The sequence below is a fragment of the Loxodonta africana genome, chromosome 22, assembly GCF_030014295.1.
Source record: "Loxodonta africana isolate mLoxAfr1 chromosome 22, mLoxAfr1.hap2, whole genome shotgun sequence".
In the NCBI taxonomy this organism is placed as follows: domain Eukaryota; kingdom Metazoa; phylum Chordata; class Mammalia; order Proboscidea; family Elephantidae; genus Loxodonta; species Loxodonta africana.
In genome coordinates, this window is record NC_087363.1 from 25,953,702 (window position 1) to 25,978,746 (window position 25,045).

Genomic DNA, 25,045 nt, shown 5'->3' on the forward strand with positions numbered 1-25,045 from the left:
CCCTTGAATATCCATGGGAAGTGTGAAAGTGAAAGCTTAGCATGGCCTCTGCTGACACAAGCAGTCTGGGCCTGTGGCCCTGCTGGCTTCTTGAGCCCTTCCCTTCCTTCCCTGCCCTTCAGGGTCTGCCGCCTTGTCCAACCAGGCTGCAAGCTATTTTCCTTTCTCCACTGTCATTTCAGTCTTGTGATAATGCCTTGGTGATTGTCATTGTTTTCATAGGTAAGGAAACCAGTCCGGATAGGTCAAATAACTTGCCCCAGGTCACACAGCCAGGGAAGTGAAGCTGGTATTTCCTGTCTGGTTCTGACCCAGAGCCCACATGCTGTGCCACTGCTGTACCTATTGTAGCCAGCGTCAGGCCTGTAGTACGGAAACTGGATACAAGCCTCTGCCCTCTGGTTACTCATAGACTGGTGGGCAGGCAGAGCAGACCCATGGGCCAGGTAGTCCTAGATGCAAATTGAGTGCTGGGGGCCCAGAGTGAGGAGCACTATAGCGTGATGGGATTACTGCTTGCCCAGGAGGCAGACATCCCCTCCTTCCCCCGTCTTGCCCCAAGTCTCTGGACGGTAGAGAGCCAAGCAGTTTCTGGTCCCAAGATCAGTGGCCTTCAACTCAGGGCTTATCACTGTATCTTTAGGGTGAGTCAGACTCTGGTGACTGCCCTACCCCCTAAGTGCCCTTGGAGCACGGCTCCCGCCATAGCCGCACCCGACAGGAAGTCCCTCCACCCCAGCGTGGGGCTGCCCTGGCTCTGAAGACAGGCAACTGGGTGAAATTGTGAAACCTGCCACATTTGTCCTCAACATTGTCAACCTCTTCCTTTTCCGAGAGGTCACTTAGAAAACGTACCTCTGCGCCGTGAGTGGTGAGGCCCTCAGACACTACGTGCCCATCTCTCTTTGATTTTCCCCACTCTGGGCCCATATCAGAACTGGAAAGGCTCAAATCTGGCCAATTTCAACTCTTTTTAGAGGACTGGGTTTTGGGGGACTTATTTTCTCTTAATTGTAAACAGAAGGGCTGTTTCCCATGGATAATATACCAGCACATGCAGAGCTAATGAGGCAGTTCACCTAGGCATTGCAAAGTGGCTGTGCACCTGTAAGTTCCTGTTGGGTCTCTGGCTGCCTCAGTACAGCCTAAAGGTGGGAGGAACCTAGATCAGAAGTTGAAATGTCTCTCTCTTAACCTGTTCCTGTCCTCTTCATTCTCTTCTGGAAGGTAGAGCCCCTGGCAACAGCTCCTAAAAGCTGAAGTACTTGGCAAGTCTTAGGACAGGGGAAGGACTTGTTCCTTGGCCCCTCAACTCAAGCACTCTTGCTTCAGCACAGCTGCCCCAGTGACAGTTCCCAGCCTTCACTTTAACTGTAACCACCCTCCTAAACACATACAAACACCAACAGGCTGGGACAGGTCCAAGCTGGGAGTGGAGCATCTCACCTGGCTTCTGGTCTCCCCCTCTCCTCCCATGATTCATCTTCTAGACTGCCAGAGTACCCTCTCAGGGTGTTGGCCCTCACCTAAGGGTCACCCCTCCCACAGCACTGGAAGAAGGCTTTGCCAGCCACCTTTCCTCCTTACCTCCTTCAGTCATGTAAGTCTGCTCTGCAGGTCTTGACGGTTCCCTTGCTGTGTTGTCATGTCTTTGCCAAGCAGTTACTGTTATCTAGAATGTCCTGCCTTCTCTAGCCACCTGGTAACCCCCCATTGGGCATTTAGAATTGAGTTTAAGAGTTACCTTCCTCCATGATCACACCTATCCCTTGCTAGTCCCCCAAGTACACAAAACATTTAATAAAGCTTTCCTCACCACTCATGGCACAGAGTTACATTTTCTAAGTCTGCCCCTTTGGGTAGACTTGAGGTCCTTGAAGGCAGAGTTCTTGTTTCCTTTACCCCTGTGCCCAGTGCAGACCCAGCACCCAAAGAGGACCAGAATGAGTTTAAGGGAAGAGGAACTATGAACTTAACCTGGGTGAAAAAAGGTAGCAGGAGGACTTGCAGCAGCCTCCTTTCTCCCTCCCTCTCATCAGCATTTCTGGTTGTTGATTGAGGTTCCAGTAGCAGTCCTACATTCAGATGGCAAACATGGATTGATGCCCCCTTTGTGTGCCATCTAGAGCCAGGGCTTACTCAACTAGTGAGGGCTCATTTCAGAAACTGAAATCTGGTGAGGTGACTGAGGAGCAAACCCATCATTGAAATACAAATCTGAGATGAGGTGGACACATGTCCCAAAACTGATAAGCTTCCGTTGTGTTGCTGTGTGCCGTCAAGTCAGTTCCAACTTGGGAGGGGAGCCCAGGTAGTGTAGTGGTTAAGCACTTGGTTGCTAACCCAAAGGTTGGTGGTTCAAACCTACCAGCCACTCTTTGGGAGAAAGATGTGGCAGTTGGCTTCCGTAAAAGATTATAGCCTTGGAAACCCTATGGGGCAGTTTTACTTTGTCCTATAAAGTCATAATTGGCTCAATGCCATTGGGTTTGGTTTTTTGGTTTTAATCTGTATGGGAACAGATTGCCAGGTCTTTTGTCCCACGGAGCCACTGGGTGGGTTTGAACCACCAATCTTTCAGTTAGCAGCTGAACGCTCAAGCATTGCCCCACCAGAGCTTCTAGCTAGCCTGATAGAGAAGACACAAATTACCAGTATCAGTGGACACCTCTACAGACCTTATAGACATTAAAAGGATAGCAAGGGGATATTGTAAACAATTTTATGCCAATAAATTAAATAATTTACAAGAAATTGATATTCCTTGAAAGATACAAATTAATAATGCTGACTCAGGAAATAGTAAATCTAAATAGCCCTGTATCTGTAACCTTCCCACAGAGAAAACTTAAGGCTTTGGTGAAGTCTAGTGAAAAATTTGCGGAAGAAATCCTGTACAATGCTAATTTTATTTGTAAAAGTTTTGTCCCTGGTGAAAGGCTTTCAAAAATTAGGAAATAGGTTGGTCGGCCTCTGTTTTGTACAGGGGTCTTTGAGACCCCCTGAAGTCCTGCCAGATAGGCCCCTTCTTGCAGGCCCTGGAAGAGGTGAGGGCAGGGGCAAGGCCTAAATGTAGAGACAGGCTGAGGTCAGAAATATGAGGGACCCAATATAGGCCATGTCTCCTGCCCACCCCCCCCAACCACCAGCATTTCTGAGAGTGACTTTTCTGGAGTTGGTGGAGAGAGTAGTAGTTAAATTGGCCAAGAGTTGAGGAAGGTTGTCTAGTCCAAGCTCTGGGGTAGGCCTTGAGAACCTCCAGGAGACACCCCCCACCAAGGGGGACCTGGAGAGGGGTTAGTAAGTCCTGGATGTGAACAGGAATAGCTGCAGGCCTGTTTCCTGGGTTTAGGGTCAGACCCTCTTGTGCGCTGGGCCCAGAGGAGCCAGAGGGCCTGTTGCTTGGGGATCTCAGAAGGCTCCCTCAACAAGGCGTTGTCTGAGCTGGGCCTCCAGGACTGGCCAGAGAGTGGGTTTTCATGGGAGTTATCAGAGTGGATATTTCAGGATTTGAGACAGAGGGTCCGGTGTCAAGGTGTCCAGGTAGGGGCCATTGTGAACTGGGATATAGGGTGGGTGCTGGGGCCTTGGGAGAGTGACCTCTGGAGAGGAGGGGTGTTGAGGAGGCTGAGTGTTGTCCTGGGGCTGGGGGAAGCCAGTGAGAGCTTTGAGCAGAGGGACAGCCAGCAATGTGGATGGATAAGGTGGAGGGGGACTTAAGGGAGGTGAGTTGGAGAAAGAGGGGAAAAAGTGCCTGGCAGGAGGCAGCTGCATTCTCCAGAGTAGAGGGGTGGAGGGGGCTCAGTTGTGGTAGGGCCTTGGGAGGGTAGAGGAGAGGAGAAAGTGATGAGAGTGGGTGCTGGGAAGGAGGGAGAAAGGTACGTGTGTAGGGAGGGGTTAGGCAGTGAGACTGATCTCAGGGTCTCAGGCTAGGCAAAGTGTCTCTAGATTCTCTGGGGGCATGGTACACCCAGGGCTTTCCTGAGCTCCTGCTGGATGTCTCCACCAGGCCTTAGCACCAGATCTGAGCTGTGTGGGGAGTGCAGAAAGATGGCTGTGATCAGAGCTGGTTCTAGAAACTCAGTGCCACTCTGGATATGCTATTTCTTGTCTCCTTGGCAGCCACACAGGTAAGGACCAGGAGGCCCGTGATCCAGACCTGCAGCCCCCCCCCCCCCCACCTTGACAAATCTCATTTCACCAACTGACATCTCCCAGGTCTCCCTGGGGGTTGACCTGAGGGCCTGGTATGCAGAGAGCCTGCCAGCCCCCGGTTCTGAGGTTTTTTGTCTCTCAGGCTGGGTTGGGCCACGGGGCTGGTTTGTGCCTTCTTCCTCCATCCCACTTCCCACCTTGAGATCTAGGCCAGGGTCACCCAACAGCTGCTTCCTTCTGATGAATGCTCATTAGCCTGTCTTTGATTCCCTGTGTGATGAGAATACTGGGGTATGCCACATACCCTCACGCTGCAGTCATATAACTTTCTTTTCCTGAGCCCGTGCTGTTTGTAGTGGTTAAGTGCTACGGCTGCTAACCAAAGGGTGGGCAGTTCGAATGTGCCAGGTGCTCCTTGGAAACTCTATGGGGCAGTTCTACTCTGTCCTATAGGGTCGCTGTGAGTCGGAATCGACTCGATGGCACTGGGTTTACTGTTTGCACAGCATCCAAGGCTGGGGTCATCCTTAATCTCATGCTGTCTGCATAGCTAATGCTGCTCCCCACCCACCAGACTGCGGGGCATTTTTTTTAAGATCTTATTTAGATAGTTGGGTGTTTTCTCATTTATTAATGAATAACTTGGCCTTTGCCGAGGCACTTAAGTGTCTCTGGGACTCCAGAAGGGTGGAGGCGTGGTGGTGGCCATGGCAGCAGCAGCAACTGAGCTTGACCTTGTTCAAGGGCTGGGAAGGGGCATGGTATTTGCAAAGCACTTGCTCCCAGAGGCAATTCCTGTTCCTCCCAGCTGTTCCCTTGCTCTTCTGTTACAAGGTCCAGGTTAGCAGAGCCCCTGGGCAAGAAGCCGTCCTGTGGGAGTGGGGGCCTGTTCTGGGCAAGCTGCCCCTTTCTGCTCTCCCACCCCCTTCCCTGAGCCAGACATCTCTGGCCAGCATTGGGTCTCCTGGCTGGCATTTGGGAGGGAACTTTTTATGTGAATGTCCAGACTTCTGGCTTGCTTCACTGGTAGCATTAGTCGGGGAAGGGTGGAGCCCTGGGAGCGGTTTAACCCTAGCTTATTTCTCCTGTAAGAGTGGTATTCTGCTCTCCCTTCCTTCTCTGGCCATCACCAGTTGTATGCCTCTCTGCTCCTGGACCTGCCCTGCCTGATGGAGGTCAGCAAGTTCTGGTCCTTGGCCCAGCAGCTCTCCAGTCTCTCCGCTAGCTCCCTGTGCCTCAGAGCACTGGCCAGAGCCTTCTATGATTGGCCCCCACCTGCCCTGACGGCCTTACCCCATATTCTCTTTCATCCAGCCTGCTACTCCAAACACCTGTGTTCTTCAGACCCCAGCCTGCCTGGCTCAAGCTGTGCTTCACACTGGGAACACCCTTCCTACTCCTGTCTCCCCATCCTGTAACACCCAGATTCTGCCAGCCCTTCAGCGGGAAGTCCCTCTCGTCCCTCTCTCCTCTCCCCTGTGCCCCCACAACCCCGTTGACCTCTCAGAGCTGCTGCACTTGGTTATTTTGTTTCTGCTGCCTCTCCTCTGTGAGATGGAGCTGACCAGTGCTGAGGGATCGAGGGTACATCTGACCTGCTCACATGGTGAAACCCTTTCTCTGGGCCAGGCCTCCAGCCGTTCGGTGCAGGGTCTGCATTCATGGTGAATACTGGCAGGCGGTCATAAAGCAAATGCTGCTCCCAGGAGGCAGTTGTCGGTGGCATAAACAGACTTCTAGGAGAGGTAGGCCAGGTAGTTATACACTCCAGCTCCTCCTTAGATCCATCACAGCAGGCACCCAATGGAAGGAGCTTCCAAATGTCTCAGAACACTGCAGCATGAGAGAGCGGGTGGCAGGTCATCACCAGGAATGAAGTATGCAGCAAGCATCTCTGGAGGGTCAGCCTGGCTGAGACATCCACAGCAGGTCTCTGTGCTGTAGCCACTCAGCCCGACTCTTGATGTGCTGGGGGCACGCGCCGACCCGAGGTGTGTTTCCACGCATTGAGCACGCACACACGTTTGCACATGCTCTTGGTGTCACTTTGTCCACAGGGTGGGTACGATCAAACAGCAGTAATTGTGTAGTATGGGAGAAAGCCCAGGAACGAATTTTTTGCTACGGCTGGAAGCAGCATGAGCGTTTCTTTCCGTTGCAGCCCTCACTGGGACTGGAGAATAAGCGTATTCTGTCAAGGTCGGGATGATCATGGCATCTCTGGACTTAAAAAGAGGTGGGGTGGGGGCTGAGGTGGGGAGAACCAGGTTCAGAAGAAATTCTTCCCATACAAACTTGAAAGTGATTTTCCTTTCCCATGCCCCAGAAACACCTCACAGGCCCAGGCAGTGAGTCTTGTTACAACCCTGCCCCAGTTTCAGTTATGTTACCCCTAAATGGAACCAAATAGATGTTTCCCAGAGAGGCCTTTGGCCTGGGAGAGAGCCAGAAGGTCTGAGCTCTCGTCCTGCACTGCTTGCTGGTGCCTGTTTTCCCCAATCTCTCAGCTCAGCAGGCAGCCCTGGCTAGTGACCTGCCAGTATGGGCCTTCCATGGCACAGACTAGCTCCCACTGACGTTCTCTGAGGGCCACCATGTGCCTGGGGCTGGGGTGGGTTTTTTAAATTCTGCCAGGGCAGGGAGGGGTGGGGAATGAGGCTCCAGTGTAGTGCCCATCGGATATAGCAGTCACGTGCCCTGCATGGAGGCAGGAACACCAAGGTGGGCCTTGCTAGGATGTCTGGCTCCTAAGATGTACTGTTCTTCGTTAGCCCCCAGAGCCTAATTAATGAAGGAGCACTCATCTGAGCGGCTGATTTCCCTTCTTCCTTTGCAGGACAAGGAAGATGGGGAGCCAAAGACCAAGCAGCTCAGAGAAGAGGAGGAGGAAGGCGAGAAGCACAGGTAAGTCCTGATGTGTGAATGAGTGTGCGGCGCTCTGGCTGCTAAGCCCGCCCCTCCTATACCTGCTAGTCTCTGAGTCCTCCCATCTCTGCATTCAGGGTCTCCACCTGGCCCTTCCTCTTCACCCCACAGCTGCCTGTTCAAACCTAAAGATCTCAGCTTCTCACTGTTGGAGCCTTCCCTGTATCCTTTTCCCCTCTTGCCTCTCTCACTTGGCCACCTATTTGTTCTAATCCTCACTTCATGTCTTGCTACTCTTCTCAAACACTTTTGTGGTGTGGTTCTACAGTGCCTTCAAAATCAGGTCCAGATTGTTTCCTGGGTATGTAAGGAAGGCCCTGCCCGAGCATTCCAGCCTCATCCAGCTTCCTCTGGTCCCATCACCCTGCCGCCCCAGCCTCTCAGCATTTCCTGAGCAGTGTCATCTGTTCACGACTCGCAGCCTGGAATTCCTTTGTTTCTTCTTCCCCTTTAACATGTAGGTCTTCGTGTAGACCTCAGTTCTAAGGCTCCCTCTTCTTTCTCTGTCTCTGCTCTCCTCACCACCCTCACTTTACTCCCAACAGTTGTTCATTTAGAGGATTATCTTATTTTGCCAAATGCTGTCATCTGGCTGAGTCAGCTTAAGTTTCCAAAACACAGCATCTGCAAGGGGCTTGGGCATTCCTCCCTTGGGGCTTATGCATGCAGTCTCCCCTGCTAGCCTTGAGGACTAGAACCCCCTCAGGACTTTGGATGTGACTTTGTATTGAAAATGATTGGAAAACGTTTGCAAAACCAGTGTGGGGATGGGGAGAGGCTGTGCTGTGATCTTTGCGTGCCAGATAGAACATTCATGTTTGACTAGTACTTCCATGCTGAAAGCTTCCAGGAGCCTCTCCCCGCTCCTCTTACGTCCGTCCTGAGCTAGGGCCACAAGGGTAGCTGGAGATCTCTGCCTGGGATCAGATGTGTCTTTAAAGACAGGTGGCCTTGATTTCTTTTGCCCTGAGCAGTTTCTTTCGGGCACTGGGCCTGTGCAGGCACGTGCTTGCTTGAAGGAGTAGATCCTGATCCCCTGAGAAAGTCTATCCTTGGTGGGCTGTACTCTGAGGAGCTGCAGCCAGAGGGGAGGGAGTGCTTCACAGAGGAATATGGGTCACAGTGCTGGAGTAGGCCTTCCTAACTGCATAGCCTTCAGCGGGGTAAGTGGAGTCTTCCCCAAGTGCAGGTCCTTCTTTGCCTTTTGAATGAGGAGCCAATCTCAAACTAGATGAGGTTTTTTTCAAGTCCATGTGTGTGTGGAACGTCACAGTTTACAAAGTGCTTTCGCGCCATCCTCAGAGCAGCCCTATGGGGGCCTTGCCACCTCACTTAGGCTCAGAGATGGTAACAGCTCTGTGCTGAGAGGCTGGAGGTGCCAGGGCCCTCGCAGACCCTCCCAGCACCGGGCTGAGCTGCACAGTACTTTAGGAGCCCTTACTGGTGACAGAGATGGAGGTAGGTAGTTGCTCTTTCGCCAGGTGACCCCAGACTTGGGTGATTTTGGGGTGGGTGCCTGTAGTTTTTCCCATTCTGTGGTTACTGCTTAGACCCTTTGGTTTTTTCTGTTTTTTTCTTACGTTCCCAGTCACTGGCCAGAGCCCCGGGCTTTAATTTCCAGGCTGTCTTCCATTTGCTGAATGGCCCCTTCTTTGATCCTTCTCCTCCTTGGGAGGAAGAGAAGGGTCGTTGGTTAGCAGGTGCGTGGATCATACAGTAGGAGACTGGAAGATTAAACCATGTGACTGAATCTCAAATGTGGTGCTTAGCGGGGGGAAAACAGGCTTAAGGCAGAGACTATATCAAATTTATAAGCACTTCAAAAAAAAATGTGTGTTTTGAGAAACGCTGAGGGAGCAGGAGAGCAGTGCGATGCAGACCCCAAATTCTCATAAGACCAGACTTAATGGTCTGACTGAGACTGGAAGAACCCTGGTGGTCATGGCCCCCAGACCTCCTGTTGGCCCAGGACAGGAACCATTCCTGAAGCCAACTCTTCAGACATGGATTGGACTGGACAATGGGTTGGAGAGGGATGCTGGTGAGGAGTGAGCTTCTTGGATCAGGTGGACACTTGAGACTATGTTGGCATCTCCAGCCTGGAGGGGCGATGAGAGGGTGGAGGGGGTTAGAAGCTGGTGAAATGGACACGAAAAGAGAGTGGAGAGAGAGAGCGGGCTGTTTCATTACGGGGGAGAGTAATTGGGAGTGTGTAGCAAGGTGTATATGGGTTTTTGTGTGAGAGACTGACTTGATTTGTAAACTTTCACTTAAAGCACAATAAAAATTATTTAAAAAAAAAGATGTGTGTTTTTCAGTCAACAAGGGCTAACTTTATTGGTTCTCTGCTCTGTATAGGGCACCATTTAGGCCCCTGGGAGGCAACAGTGAACAAAACACAGTCCCTGCCTTCATAGAGCTGACAGTCTCAAGAGGCAGACAGACCGTAAAGAAATAAGCAAGTGTGTGATAAGACGTCAGGCATAAGGAAGAACATGAAAGCAGCAGAAGCGTACACATGTGCGTGGGGATTAACACCAGCCCCAGATTAGCACTGGCCTCTGGGGAAGCAGGGAGGAGAGAGGCTCAGGGAAGGGCTTTAACTGCCTTTGATGTGTGATTTCTTTAAAAGAAAAAAGAGAGGGAAGGACAGACCTGTCTCACGTATGGCAAAATGTTGCTTTAGTTAACTCCTGGGAGTTTAGTACATGTGTTATGTTGCTTTCTGGACTTTTCTCTGTGCCTGAGATGTTTCATAATAGAAACAGGGTACAAAAGGAAGTGAAGGGGATGCACACAACTCCATGTTCCTTTCAGTGAGCTCTGGATAAGCAGCTTTGCCATGTGAGATGCCACTGAGACCCCAGCCTGAGGCCCTGCCCACCCACCCCTACCCCCACCCCCACCCCCACCCTCAGCTTTCACCCGGAGCCCACTGAGCTGGGCAGGTGCAGGGCCTCATGTATTTTGCTCACAGTGGGCCAGAGACCAAACGTGTTGAACACTGAACTGGGTTCTGCTTCATCACGTCATATTCTTCCGCTTTTCTCTAGTCAGACTTTTTCTGAGGCGGTGGAATGCCGGGGAGCGGGTCTATCCTGGTAATTGGGAGCTTGGCTTCTAGACTATCCCTCTAGAGACTTTGGACAGGTGCTTCAATATGTGAGCCTTGATAGCATACCTTCTGTGTGCATCACCTCATGCCTGAATGGTGATGGCATCTTGAAGGGCCCAGTCGTGGTCGTGGCCTTGAGGAGCTTACGGCTTGCGGAGAACCAGCCTTTCTCTCCACCCCAAGCTCTGCTGGTGTCCTGATGACCCCAGTACACAGGCAAGGTCCTTGCCAGTGCTCCAGCCTCAGGGTTCCCCAACACCCATGGCTGCATGACCTCCCTCTCCTTGCCACTGCACCCCTGAGACCTGGGTGTCACTCAGACTGTGCCACTCTGAAGCGGCATGCTGTTGGGCCCTCTCCCTCTCTTATTGGTGTGGAAAGACCATTCCTCCTCTCTGAGAGCATGGTATCCTGCTCTCACCCCCTTTCCTCTTCATCTCTTCAAGTCCTGTCCTGTCTTCAAAGCCCCAGAGAGAGTGTAGGCTGAGAGAAGTAGCAATGAGAGGAGGGCCATGGAGGGAGGACCCAGGAAAGGATGGAGCTTGGCCACGGACCAGATGTATGGCTCAAATAAGCCCCTCCCCCTTCTCGGCACTCATTTCATGTCCTCTCCAATAAAGTAGGAGGGTAGAACTAGTGGGCCTCTTAGGCCATTCCCATCTTAACCTATCAGGCATGACCAGGGTTTACCCACTCTACCCCCACCCTTCCCCACCTCAGCTGATGACAGCCCCATCTTTCCAGCTGCTTGGGACAGACCCCTTGTGGGACAGACACCTTGGAGCTGCCTCTGGTTCCTCTGTTTCCTTATGCTGTACCTCTGATCATCAGCAAATCCAGTGTTGACCACTCCTCACTTCCTCTGCTACAGCATCTTGGTGCAAGCCCCCTCATCTGTCCTGGCTCACTGGTCACCTCCTTGCTGAGCTTCCTGCTTTGGCCTCACCCCACACAGAAGCCTGAGGACACTTATTAAACATTGATATGTCTGCCACTTCCCATTGCCCTTGGAACGTAATTCACACTCCCTATACTCTTCACGAAGCCTGAGCAATGTGACCTCCACCCACCTCACCTCTCTTCCACCTCCCACCACGTACCGGTTGCACTGCCCTTTTCCTTCCTTGAATACTCAAAAGTAGTTCCAGCCTTGGGGGCTTTGCCCTAGCTGGGCTGCTCTTCCCTCAGCTTGGCACAAGTGGGTCGTCTTCAGAGACTTTTTCAGATCAGAGCTTAAAAGTCAGCTTCGAAGAGGCCTTTGTTGTCCAGTTCACCAAGTAGCTCCAGTTGTTCTCATCACATCACCCTGTTGTAATTGTCTGCAGAGGTACCTAGGACTCTGGCACTTTTCTCCCTATGTATATTTTTTTTGTCTTCCCTAGTAGAATGGTGCTTCTGTGAGCATGGGGCCTTGTTCACTGCTGTGTCCCCACACACCAGCTATTTGTACAGTGAGGATGGAGTAATGAATAGAAAGACAAGGTGATTCCCAGCCCTGCTTTTCTGTTGCTTTTTTATCTCTGCCTCCTTTTCCCCTTACTGAGTACCTGGGATGTGCCCAGTAGACTCGCCCTGTCCTACATGCTGTGGGGATTCAGTTGGCTCAGGGAGGGCCTGCCCCTCCAGGCACTCTCAGTTGGGGCTCCTTGCCTGGCTCCTGAGGAGTTTGTAGTAAGTGCCTGTGCGGGGCCCACCCCAGAGGAATGGCATTGGGTGGCCTGGGCAGGGGCCCTGCATTGGAATTCTTTTCAGCGATCCCCAGGGGACTCTAGTGTGCATTCAGCTGTGAGGGCTACCGAGCAGCTGGTAGAGGGTCCAGGAAGGCTGTGCTCGGGTGGCCGAGGGCTCAGGAAGTATCACAGTCCCTCTGCATCCTCCTCTGCACTCGTTCCATGGCACGGCATTCACCTGGCAGGATGTGCTGTGCAGGACACAGTTGGGTGGACTTTTCTGAGCATCCCTTACCTGGCAGGGCTGTCCCACCAGCACCTTCAGAGCCCCCTGTGGTGTTCTCAGAGACCTCCCCGAAGCCAAAGAAGCCAAGATGCTCATAGGAAGTCCAGCTTTGGCTTGGAGTTTTGCCTACCTTTGTAGCCCCCAAGCAAAAGTGGACTCTCTGACTTTAACAAATTTAGAGCAAAGGGCTTCCTGGGTTCTTCAGGAAGGGCAGGTCAGAGCCTTGATCCCTGTAACAAGGGGCCAGACCTGTGTAGACTTAACCCCAGACTGCAGAGTTTGGGGCTTGGGCATGGGCTTCCCAGGAAGAGATGGATGCAACAGTCTGTCCGTCCCAGGAAGAGGGGCCGTTCTCCTCATCTGTACCCCAAATCTGGAAAGAACTCCCAGGAGGATGCTTATGGTTTGGGAGGATATTCTAGGGGTTTGCTAGGCCCTGCCATGGCCCCCTCACCACTGGGGGGAAAGGATTGACCTCTCAGTGCCACGGTGGGGGAAGCGATAACCTCTGAGGCCAGTTTCCTGTGAGCATCTTGGCCTCCTCAGCTTCGGGGAGTTGAGAACACCACAGGGGCCTCTGGAGGTCCTGGTGGGACAGCCACTTCAGTCCAGGTCAGTCTGAGTTGAGCCCAGGTGCCAGGCGGGAAGCCTGTAGGTACCAGCCCTTCTGGTGTGTCTACTCCTCAGTGTTCACTCTGGGCTGCCTCCAGCCAAGGTCTCGTGGAGTACATGCCTCTTGAGCTGGGTCTGGCGTCCTGAAGGGTATTACCTGGGAAGTGAAAGCCCAGAGGCATGAACTTGCAATGTGAAAGTGCAGGTGTGAGCCCTTGTTGGAGAGGTATGGACGGACTTCACTCCCCCGTGCTCCACCTGTAAACCCCAACCTGGGCTTTCTACAGTGTCACCGGGAGCCCTCTCAGCCTGACACCCTCGTGGTGCCAGGGTTACTTGGAGGGAGTTGCACAGATCTGTATTTGAGACCTGGGTCCTGCCTTGGCAGGCAAGGCTGACTGGTCCCTGGTGCTTCCTCAGTCCAGCCCCCACAGGGAGTTTGGGAGGTACTCCCCTCCCACCTCCTGCCCCAGGTTCCCCTCTTACCCCCTACCCTGGAGTTCTTCCTGGGCCATTCCGTCCCACACTGCTACCCAGCTCTGAATTCCCCCAGCCTAACCACTGGACGACCCCAGGGGCCTGCCATCTGTGAACGCCTTGGCTTCCTGTGTGCCCATATTGGGTGACAGGGAGCCGGACCCACCTGCCCCAGACATCCTCCAAGTCACTCAGAGTCTGGCAGTCTTGTAGGTTCTGCACAGATACTTGGCAGCTGGCCAGTTCTATTGATTGGTATTAGCTTGCTCATCGTGGTCTTTCTTGTACAGCTGACAGGACTTCGGGAAATGACACATGTCGAGGCGATTATTGATTCCACAGCAGGCACCAAATTTGTAAGAAGTAGGCAGAAGAGAGCGAGCACAGAATTTGGAAGCAGCTCTTGGTTTGAGGCCAGGCCCTGTCAGTTACTAACTCTGACCCTGGGCAAGTTGTATGGCCTCTGTGAACCTCAGTATCTTCAACTGAATGATGAGGAGAAAAGTAAAAACTACTTTCACCTCAAAAGAGGAGCAAATGCCATCACTGTTTTCCCAGCCAGCACTGGGACTCTTAGTGGAAGACACTTTGAGGCCCTCCCAAGTGACCTTGAAAAGGCAGAGTTAGCTTTTACATAAGACATGGGCTAACTTTGCACATAGGGCAGTAGTTGGGAAAACAGCCAGGTGGATAGGTGCAAGCAGAAATTAGCATATGTAACCAAGAAATTAATGATTAGGAACCACTTTGTAGAATTTCATTTACTTGGTACTTGAGATGGTTTTGAGGAATTAAGGTCAGTGGCATTGTTTTGCCGGAGCCCCTGTGGTGCAGTGGTTAAGAGTTCAGCTGCTAATCAAACGGTCAACAGTTCGAAGCCATCAGCCACCCCTTGGAAACACTTTGGGGCAGTTTTATTCTGTCCTTATAGGGTAGCTCTGGAAACCCTGGTAGTGTAGTGGTTAAGCGCTATGGCTGCCAACCAAAGGGTCGGCAGTTCGAATCTGCCAGGCACTCCTTGGAAACGGTGGGGTAATTCTACCCTGTCCTATAGGGTCGCTATGAGACGGAATCGACTCGACGGCACTGGGTTATAAGGTAGCCATGAGTTAGAATCGATTCATCAGCAGTGGGTTTGGTTTTGGTTGAGTTCACTTAGGTACTCTCGATGGTTATTGGGAATTAAGGTCAGTGGTATCATTTTGCAGATTCAGTTCCCTAACTGGATTCGCTGCAGGGCCAGAGTTTGTGGCTGAGGAAATGGAGCTGTGGAGCCCCAGGACCTCGCCCCTCATCAGCTGTCCTGGGGAGTCACCAGCTTCCCTGCCCATGCTCCTGGCTAGCTGCCCAGGGAGATCCTTTTCGGATCCTTCGACTGTTCTATTCTAGTTCCTTTGTCTTTCCTTATAAATTTTAGAATCAGCTTGTTGATATCTATAAAAAAGCTTGCTGGGATTTTAATAAGAATTGTATTGAATCTACAGGTCTGAATCCCTTTGAAGATTTTTTATTACACTCTTCAAGATAAATCCTAACCCATACAACCAAATTCCCATTCGGTGGGAGCTGGCTCACAGCAGGTCCCCTACGCAGGCCCTGTGGGAAGGAAAGATGTGTTCCCACCCCCAGAAGCGCCCCCTGCCTCTTCTGTGCCAACTCCCAGCCAGCCTTCTCCTTGTGGCTAACTGTGTACGGGTGTGGATGACTCATCTCTCCCTACTGCCTGCTCAGTGCCTCGGTGATAAGATGTGAGCTGGTGGCCCTGGAACACTGCCCCACAGAAAGGGGTGTTCATGTCAGTTGCTTTTTTTTTTTAAGCCCTCAGTCACTTCCTCCTGTTGGCAGGCCAACTGATGTGTGCAGTGGAGGTGAATGTAGACTAGAGTTTCTGGTTGATAGGGGCCACCATGCCTGAGAGACAGGCTGTTGGGATGGCATTGCCAGGTGGGAGGGGAGGTATTACACACTGTACCTGGGGTGGGGGTGGGACGTATGTCTTCTTGTGTGTCTGAGCAAGCAAGTCCCACACCCTCAGCCCCAACAGCTCCCTCCTGACAGCTTTGGATGGGGTTGCACCCAGCTGGAGCAGTCTGTCAGGGGTACCAGGGTGAACCAGGGTAGAAGCCACATACTGCAGGAGAAACTGGGCCGCTGGCCTTCCCTGCTCGGGAATGGAAAACCTGTTCCTTAGCTTTGGGTGGGCTTTACCCCTCTTGTGGAGAGAGACCCCACCCCAGCTGAGATCCAGCCCAGCCCTGGCCTGGCACCCAAACCCTTCAGGCTGGCAAATGCCAGGCCTCCTCTCCTTTGGGATCCTGGTCCCAGAGGTAGTATATGTGCACCAGGGCTTGCTCTCAGATATGACATCAGCTTAACCTGGCAAACATTGCTCCACGCTAGTGGTAACAACCAGGGCGATTCCCACCCATGCCTCCTGAATTATCTCACTTCCGTTGTGGGGCTGGGCATGTCCCAGCCATGGGCAGCGGGACCAGGGATGAGCCACGGCTCCTTGTGGTGAGGCAGCCGCACAAGACACCTGTAGCCACCCTGTTTTTCCTGACCCTGTGTTGAAGGAATAGGTTTGGGAATGTGAGAAAACAAATCAGGCGAGAGCTGGTTTAAGGAAGGTGATGTAGTGGGAAGCCGATCCACCGTGTGACTAGCACAGGGCACTTTCCGTCTGTGTAGGGTGAAGGGTTGGAGCATGGCTGGGGCCTTTCTGCATGCAAAAAGGTCATGATCTTGTGTGTCATGATCGTCAGTGCTTCCAGAGCCCTTCTTATTTAATCTTTACATCCGTTCTGAGGCTAGCTGTGTCCGCATCTTAGAGGAGAGGAAACTACAGTTGAGGTAGGTAAAATGCCTTGTCTAAGATCTCCAAACCAAAAGGGCATGGCTGACAACTGGGACCCTTCGCCTTGTTCCTATCTGATTTGGAGCCATGGTGGAGAACAACTGAGCTTGTCCAGCCCCCTCATATTGCCGATGGAGAAAAAGAGTCATGGCTGTCCTCTGGCGGCAGGCTCCAGGGTAGCCTTGGCAAGGTTCTGCCCCACCACCTTCATACCTAGTTCAGCTCCCAAATGAGGAGGTGCTGTGGCCTCTGTTCCACATGCCCAGTTGGCCAAGGCCACAAGAATGGGCTTCAGGGGCAAAAGGAGGGGCGTCTGTTTTTGACAGCCTGCATCAGGGGCAGGCAGTCTGCGGCCCAGAGCAGCTCTATGGGATTAAGCCCTGCCTCCTCTCCTGGGGCGCTCTGTGGGATAGGCTGAGGCCCCGAGGGGTCGGGCATTGGACTGCACAGCCAGCGTGGCGCATATGTTCTCATCTTGTGGGCCCTTTGGGATTCAGTTCAACTGCCATAAACCTTTTCCCCTCCCCTCTTTTTAAAATTAAATTGCTGTTTAAAGTACATAAGTGATAGATTTTATTGTCGAAAACTTAGAAAATATGGATTCAAATGTACCTGTGCATATCCTGCTGTTTTATAACCTTTTTCACATACCATATCGTGACCATCTTTTTTTTTTTAATAATTTATTTTATTTTTGTTGTTGTCAAGAATATACACAGCAGAACATACACCAGTTCAACAATTTCTGCATGTATGATTCAGTGACACTGATTACATTCTTCCAGTTGTGCAACCATTCTCACCCTCCTTTTCTGAATTGTTCCTCCCCCATTAACAGAAACTTGCTGCCCTGTTTCCTGTCTAACCTTTCAAGGTGCATTTGTCAGTTCCATCCCTTATACAGTTGTTGTTAGGTGCCGCCAAGTCAGTTTTGACTCATAGTGACCCTACGGGACAGAGTAGAACCGCCCCATCAGGTTTCCAAGGAGTGGCTAGTGGATTTGAACTGCCAACCTTTTGGTTAGTAGCCGAGCTCTTAGCCACTGTGCCACCCAGTCTCATCTGTGGGGGATACATTCCGAAACCCCCAGTGGCTGCCTGAAACCACGGATAGTACCGAACCCTGTATATACAATGTTTTGTCCTATACTTACATACTTATGATAAAGTTTAATTTATAAATTAGGGACAGGAAGAGATTGACAACAGTAACCAATTATAAAATAGAACAATTTTAACAACATACTGTAATAAAGGTTACGGGAATATGGTCCTGGGCAGGACAGAGCAAGGACGGTGCGAGATTTCATCATGCTACTCATTTAACATTTTTGGACTGTGGTTGTCCTCAGGTAACTGAAACCTCGGAAGGGGAAACCACAAGTAAGGGGGGACTATTGTAGATAGTTCTTTAAAGGGCACAATACTCAAGGCAGGTATTTTTTACTAATAGAACTATTGTTTAGTTTAAGGAAGATTTCAAGGGATATTCTTGGTTTAAGTTTAAAGATTATCTCAGAGCAATAGTCTTGGAGATTCATCCAGCCTCAGTGATTCCAGAAAGTCTGGATTCCATGAGAATTTTGAATTTCCTTCCACATTTCCCCCCATTTTGCTCAGGATTCTTCTGTAGAATCTTTGATCAAAATGCTCAGTAGTAGTAGCCAGGCACCATCCAGTTCTTCTGGTCATGACCATCTTTTGATAAATATACTTCTATAAAATTGTCATTGGGTACTTAATATTTCTTTGTCTGAGAGTCCCATAATTTATTTTTTAGTCCCTTATTTGGGGGCATATCAGCTGTTCCTAGTTTTTTAAATACCCATAGCTAAGCCTATAAATTTAGAGAACCTGGGTTGGGCTCCCAAAGTCTTGGTGGGAGTCGGTGCAGACTGTGTGAGCCAAATGTGATGGCATCTGCCAGTTGGACAGGGCCCTGATTTAACTCACACTTAGCTCTGGTCTTTGCCTTGAACAGCTGCTGGCTGTTTATAAACCATCCTCCCACTGGGTACCTGGTGCTTTTGGTGGGCCTTGGGGCTGAAGTTGGATGAACTTGTATGGCCTGAGCTCTAAATTGTCTCGGCGGGGCTCTCATGTGAGTCTCACACCTGGACAGCTCTGGCTCTCTAGCATCTTCATTTGTGTGTGTGTTCTCTATGACTATTTTACTTCATTTTTGGTGAAAATAATACACATCAAAACATGCACAACATACTCCCATTTAACAATTGCTACACATACTGTTAAGTGACATTGGTTATATTCTTCACTTTGGGTCAGCATTCTTGTTATTTCTGCTCTAGTTGTTTCACCCCCATCAATTTAGACTCACTGCCCCCTAAACTTCTCGTCTGTGCTTTAAAGTTACTATTGTCCCTTTGGTCTCATATAATTTTTTTTTTGAACTTTTAATTTTGAAATAATTGTAAATTTATAGGAAGTTTAGTTACAGAGAGAGTAAAGACTGGGCTCATGTACCCTTTGCCCAGTTGATTCATTGGTTACTTTTTTTTTTTTAATTTTGTTTGTTGTTGTTGAGAATATACACAGCAAAACGTATACCAGTTCAACAATTTCTACACATATAGTTCAGTGACATCATATAGATGATTTTTTAAAAGAGCGCAATACTTAAGAGTGACAGTCTTCAGTTTTTGAGCTAAACTGTTTTTTTGTTTGTTTAAAGATGACTTCAAAGGACAGTTTTGGTTCAAGGTTTCAAGAGTATCCCAGGGCATTAGTCTCAGGGGTTCCTCCAGCCTCAGTGGGTCAAGTAAGTCTGAAATCTTTAGAAATTTAAAGTTCTGTTCCACATTTTTCCCCTATATATCACGATCCGTATATTGTGTTCTCAATCAAAACATTTAGTAATGGTAGCCAGGTACCATCCAGTTCTTCTGGTCTCATGTTAGAGGAAGCAGTGATTCATAAAGTAAGCTAGTCCGATAGCCCTTTTGCTTCTCTCATTCTTGGGCTTCCTTCTTCCTGTGTTGCTCCATGTGAATGGAGACCGATTGTATCTCGGGCTGGCCTCTTTATTTTTAAGGTTGAAGGTATGAGTGCATTAATTTCTAAAGCGCCTTCTTCGTCTAACACTTGTGACCCATTGTGATTTTAAGGGCTAAAAGAGGGTACTCCTGGCAGCTGAGAGTACTGAAGGAGTGAGGATTTGAGGGAGGGAGGAAGAGTTTCAAGGGGTGGGCCCAGCCGAACTTGTTCCCTCTAGGAATGCCAAGGACCTAGAGTGCTTACTGAGCTGCTCACCCCCAGTCATTCTGTCAGGCAGCCTTTTCTCCTCCACAATGACTGCTGCTCCTCGAGGAGCAGAGGGCCTGGACTGGGGTCCACCTCAAGGTCAAAGACTTGGGATTGGGTTCTAGCTCTGGCTCTTCCCACAACTGCGGGACCTTGGGCACATCTGTGAATCTCTCTGGGCTGTTTTCCTCATAGGGAAAATGGCAATAATAATCTCTGCCTTACGTTGAAGGGTGTTCCTGAGAGGCAGCCTCTGAGAGCACCATGTGAAGGCCCCCCAGCTGAAAAGTAGGCATTATCCCACTCATTAGTGCCTGTACTTTGGGTTGGGGGCAGGAGGTCAAGGCCCAGAGGACATGGACGTTCCTACCCCTTTTCTGAGGAGGTGGTTGCTAGGAGTTGCATGAGGTTGTGTTGTGGTCCTGTCCTGCATGTGATCAGTCCTTGTGTCATGTCTTCCAGCCATCCTGAGTCCTGTCTGTACTGCAGGAGGACAGGAAGCCCAGGGTGGGCAGGTGGGGATGGAGCTGCCTGGGTAGGAAAAAGGAAGGAAGCTTTTATTGCTTTATAGCTGTACCCTGTCCCCAGAGTGGGGCCAGAGTCACCTTGCTGGGAGACAGCTGGAGGGCACTCGCCCTTGCTCTTGAAAGGCTAAGCTTCTGGACTCTTTAAAGCTTCATTTGCTGTTAAGTCAACCGTCAAATATCCTAAAGGAAATTGTTAAACCACCACCAAACAGAAACAGCCTTCTGTAGCCCATCCAACTGTTCCCAGCATCCGTGCCGTCCTGATTTTATACTTCTGTCTGTAATGAAATTGTGCATGCCATTGTAGCCAGGTGTTCCACCTGCCCTGTCCTGGGTTGTTCTCCCTCCTTGACTGTGTCCTCTGAGGGTGCTCAGAACCCGCTCTAGGGGACCCACTACAAGAGTCCAGAGGTGTCTGTCCCATGGGTGTTACAAATTAAGCTGCCAGAAACATTTATATGTAGAATGTTTTATTTTGCTTGTCCCTGTTAGTATTTCTGTGAAATAATTTCCCCAGAGCAGGATTACTGGGTCAAAGGGTTTGAACATTATAATGGGTCTTGAAAGAAATGGCCAGATCACCCTCTCAAGTGATCTTGCACACCATTTGGGATGTACGCCTCCCACCTCAGTTTCATAGGCCTCCAGAGTCTGGCCTCTGGCAGTAACAAGCAAGGCCCTGTTGTTCACGTTGAGGCCTCCATGTGCAGAGCCTAAAGCAACAGAAGGATATCAGTCATGTGTGTGTTTTCCTGGAAGACATCCTGTGTCTATACTCTGAACATTAAAAATGAAAGCCCCAGAGACCTGAAAGCTGCAGTCTAACGGACACATGTACACTGATGTTCACTACAGCACTTTGTACAATAGCCAAAAGGTGGAAACAGCCCAAATGTCCATCAACAGATGAATTAATAAACAAAATGTGTTAATACACACAGTGGAATATTACTCAGCCATAAAGAGACATGAAGTCCTGATATATGTGACAATATGCATGAACCTTGAAAACATTATGCTGAGTAAAATAAGTCAGTCAGAAAAAGAAAAATATCATATGATCTCACTAGGATGAAACAGAACAGGCAAATGTATGGAGATCAGAGTTTGACAGTGGTCACGGGGCGGGAAAGGAAGGGGAAAGAGGGGAATCTTTGTTTAGCTAGCATTGAATTTCTGTTTATGGGGATGGAAAATATGGCAGTGGAAATTGGTGATGGTTGTACAACATGATTGTTGTAATTGGTTTTATCGAATTGTTCAAATGAAATATGTTGAATTTGTAAATGTGTTACTGGTAATCTTTTAACAATTAAAAAAAAAAGCAAGCCCTCTGTGATCGGAGTTTCTTATCTCCCAGCCCATGCTGGCCTCTAGGAATTCAGCAAGCTTATCCTGGGCTTGATTTTCCCTGTGGTCTGTTACTCTGAGGAGAACCTACTATGAGAAGAGCCCCAAGCCAATTCTCTGTGGTCCTTGAGGGGGCCTGTGTGGGCAGGAGGGCCAAGAGCCTGGTGGGGAGAGCATTGTTTTAGGGGAGCAGATTGTGTTGTGGGCCTGAGGAGCACCCTGTCTTTGGAAAGAGACGTAGTGGAATGTGATCTTGGGGATCACCTTGTTGCTTTGCCAATAAAGACCATGGAAGTCACTTAGGAGTTGGTTGCCCCTACCCAGCCTCATTGCCACCACCCCCAGGGGTCCAGGACAGGGGGTGAGTGTGAAGTGGCCCAAGTGCCATGGGGTGAGGATAAAAGCTAGTGGGGTCCATGGCATTAACATCCCAAAGGGGCAGGCTGGTAAGCATGAGTGAGTGGGTGAGTTGAGTGACGTGGCCAGGACTCTGAAACCTCTATGAGCAGCATGGACCGGACCCTCTCTGGGATCTGTTTGCCAGTGAAGAGGCTGAGCCGGATAATCTCAGAGCTTCCTTCCACTTGGACATTCTAGTACTCTACTCTTGGGTGTCATGTTTTAGAAAGAACATCAACTTTCTCTACCACCTCCTCCTCAGTGACACATATGGAAGGTGTGAACAAACACCCTTGGGGGTGGTTTCCCCTGAATCTCCCCAGCTGGCCCATGTCTGGAGCCCCTGCCTCTGGCGTTGAGGAAGACCTCATAGTGTCACTATACCTGCTCGGCACTCGACAGGTCTCTTCTGACACCCATGGAGGAGGCGGAAGAGAGGAAATGGAAAAGGATGTTTCCCCATTTTAGAAGGAGGTACAGTAGGGTGTGAACTCGAGCATCACCTTGTTGCTTTCCACAAAGACCAGGGACACTTAGGAGTTGGCTGCCCCTGACCCGGCCACATTCCTGCCATCTTTGCACCCCTGGGCATAGCTTCTTTGCTTCCTACACTGTCTTCCGAAGTCATTAAAAGGCTCAGAGAGCCCCAGGCTACCCTACTCGTAAAGCTCTTTCTCAAGTGCCCTCCCTGAATTTCTTCATCCAGCCTGTGGCAGGTACATGCCAAGCCCCTCCTGGAGCCACACAGTACTACATGCTGGAGCTAGGTCTCTAGGAGCTTGTAGGGTTGGGTGTGAAGGACAGACATACAGCCGTTGAGGGGCCACATATCTGGAGTGTGATGGCTGCTATGGTAGAGGATAGAAGACAAGCAGGGCAAAGCGGGGGCACAGTAGAGGAGTGGTCAGCTGTGCCTTTGGTGGGTGGGTATGCTCAGAGGAGGGAAGGGCTGCCCACAGTGACACCTTATTTATTGAGCTAGCTCTTGAAGTCTGATGGAAGGGGAAGGGTGTAGCAGACAGAAGGCCAGTCTCTGCAGTAACCCAGGGGACATTTGATTGGAGAACAGGGTGTGGGGACCAGTGATGGGGTGAGGCCAGGGCCACCTTAAGAAGTTTGAACTTTGTTTTGGGGCTCTGGGAAGTCTGTATCAGAGGGAATGAGAGTGGAGGCCCTGAGGTGGCCACTGTGTCTGCCTTCTGGGGGAGAGACAGCAAGGCTCAGTCAGACAGTGGCTGTGGATGTGGAGGAGGCTGTGGGGACTCAAGACATTTGGGTGAAAAGGCAGGTTCCTAGAAGGCGTTGGGCTCCCTGGGGTGCCTTTCTTCCCACAGACTCCAAAGCAAGAAGCCCCAAGAGCATGGCCTGGCCTCTGCTTCCCTTTGGCCAAGGGGACAGCCTAGCCTCAGGCAACAGAGGCTGGGGACCGCTGGAGCTCTGAGCAGGGGCTGCCTGATGTGGTCCTGCTCCTGAAGTTCAGCCTCCCTTGTGTTCCCTTGGCCTGTTTCCTTTTGTCTACTTGGTTGATTGTTTCTTATTACGTTAGAAATTCTGTAAACTACAGAAAATCAAAGACTTTCATGGAACCTAGCACAGGAGTCAATGTTTGTTTTTTTAGTCTTGGAACAGGAGAGAGCTGGCTGAAGGGCTCTGGCCTGGCTCTTTTCCACATCTCTGTCTTCAGCTCCTCGAAAGCTGGGAATTGTCCCACACTTCATATGGCCCATTTCCCAGCATTGCCTTAAGCACAGGAAGGGCCCTTGGAGTTGGATCCTATCTTAATCTTCCCCTCTCCAGAAAGTTTCAGTCCAGGTCAGTTTTATACAAGTTCTAAGCAGGGAGGGCTGCAGAGCTCAGTTAAGACAAATAGCCAGACTCCTAGCTGGCTGGGGTTCCAGGGGTCACTGGTAACTGATGCCAAGCTAATGGGGACCAGAACAGACTGGAGAGGCAGGCAGGGAGAGAGGAAGAAGGTTTTTCTCTGGCTAGGCCTCAACTGCTGGTGATGTGTCCTGAACAGCCGTGTCACTTGGTGTGTGGTATGCAGAAATAGGGAGCAATCCCTGCCATCCTACAGGCCACACGAGGACCACTTTCTGTTTAGTTGGGTACCTCAGCTACATTGGGGGACGTTTTGAGGGGCCTTGATGGGACCTGCATGTGGCCTCTTGTTCCTAGGTGCACGGACAAGGGTCAGTCTCTGTGGGCTCTGGAGGGTTGACTGTCCTGTCTTGTACCGTAGGTCTTACATGTTCCTATCCCAGCAGGCAGAGCTCTCAGGGTTTGGGAAGGGGCATTTGGGGCAGTAATATAGAGTGGGAAGGTGGTACCCCTGGGAGATTTAGCCTCAGTCACCTGTGGGACACCACTCTGGCTCTGTTAAGTATTGATATCCACAACCTGCATCATCTCCAAATAGCCTCACGAGAGACAGAAGTCCCTGATCCATCTGGAAGCCGATGAAGCCATGGCCCTTACCATTTCTCAAAAGCATCAGAGTTGAAATTTGGACCCAGGTCATCCTGTTGGAAGTCCAGGGCTTTAGAACCTCCTCCCCCATTCTGATACGGGGTGGCAGAACTGTCATTTGGCTCCAGTGGCCCCGAGAAGAGTGGGCTTCCAGATATTAGTGCCTGCGTAGTGAGTGCAGGCAGCCTTGGAGCTTCCTGGCCAGCTGGTGGGGTGTTGGACGGTGGCCTGCCTTGGCTGGTTTGGCTGGTACTGTGTAGGCTCACCCTGCCCAGTCTCCCCGGAGCTGCTGCCCCAGTGTTGCAACGGGAAGCCCTGAAGTTGGCAGCCTGGGCTTGCTTTGTATGTGGATCTGTTGTCTTACTGTATGTTTGTTGACTTTCCTGTTGGTTGTGTCTTTTTTCTCTCTCACTTCTGATTATCTTTTGGATTTTTTTGTTTTTAATCATTCTCTTTCCGTTCTCTGTTTACTTGTTAGGTACTCTTCTACTCTTCTTTTAGTGGTTTCCTTCGGCACAGCAACATCCATCCTAAACTTATCAAAGACTAATGATCAGTGTTTTTACTATCTCCCATACAATACTAACACCTCAGAGTATTTTTTGCTGTTCTTCCTTTTTTGCTATTGTTGGTATATTTTAAACCCCTCAAGATATTATTTTATACAGTCAGTATTTATTTAGATTTACCCACATAGTTACCCTTTCTCATGCTTTTCATTCCTTCCTGCAGATCTGTGCTTCCATCTGAGATCGTTTTCCTGCAGCCTGAAGCACTCCTTTGAGTATTTCTTGAAGCACAAATTGGCTGACAACAAATTCTCCCAATTCTCTTTGTTTATCTGGGGAGTCTTTGTTTCGAATGCTTTTTTAGCTGGATTTAGTATTCTGGTTTGGGATTTTATTTTCTTTTAGCACTTTAAAGTTATTTCATTGACTTATG

General features: G+C 50.3%; 1 protein-coding gene across 7 annotated transcripts in view; it reads left to right on the forward strand.

Annotated features, from left to right (window-relative positions):
- The window catches only part of CCDC12 (coiled-coil domain containing 12), a 64,808-nt gene that overhangs the window by 22,995 nt on the left and 16,768 nt on the right, over positions 1 to 25,045 (forward strand). For all 7 annotated transcript variants that reach the window (XM_010589859.3, XM_064274656.1, XM_064274659.1 and 4 more), the window contains one exon: positions 6,992 to 7,059. In XM_010589859.3, coding sequence (XP_010588161.1) covers positions 6,992 to 7,059 — 68 coding nt within the window. The remainder of the gene's footprint in view (positions 1 to 6,991; positions 7,060 to 25,045) is intronic.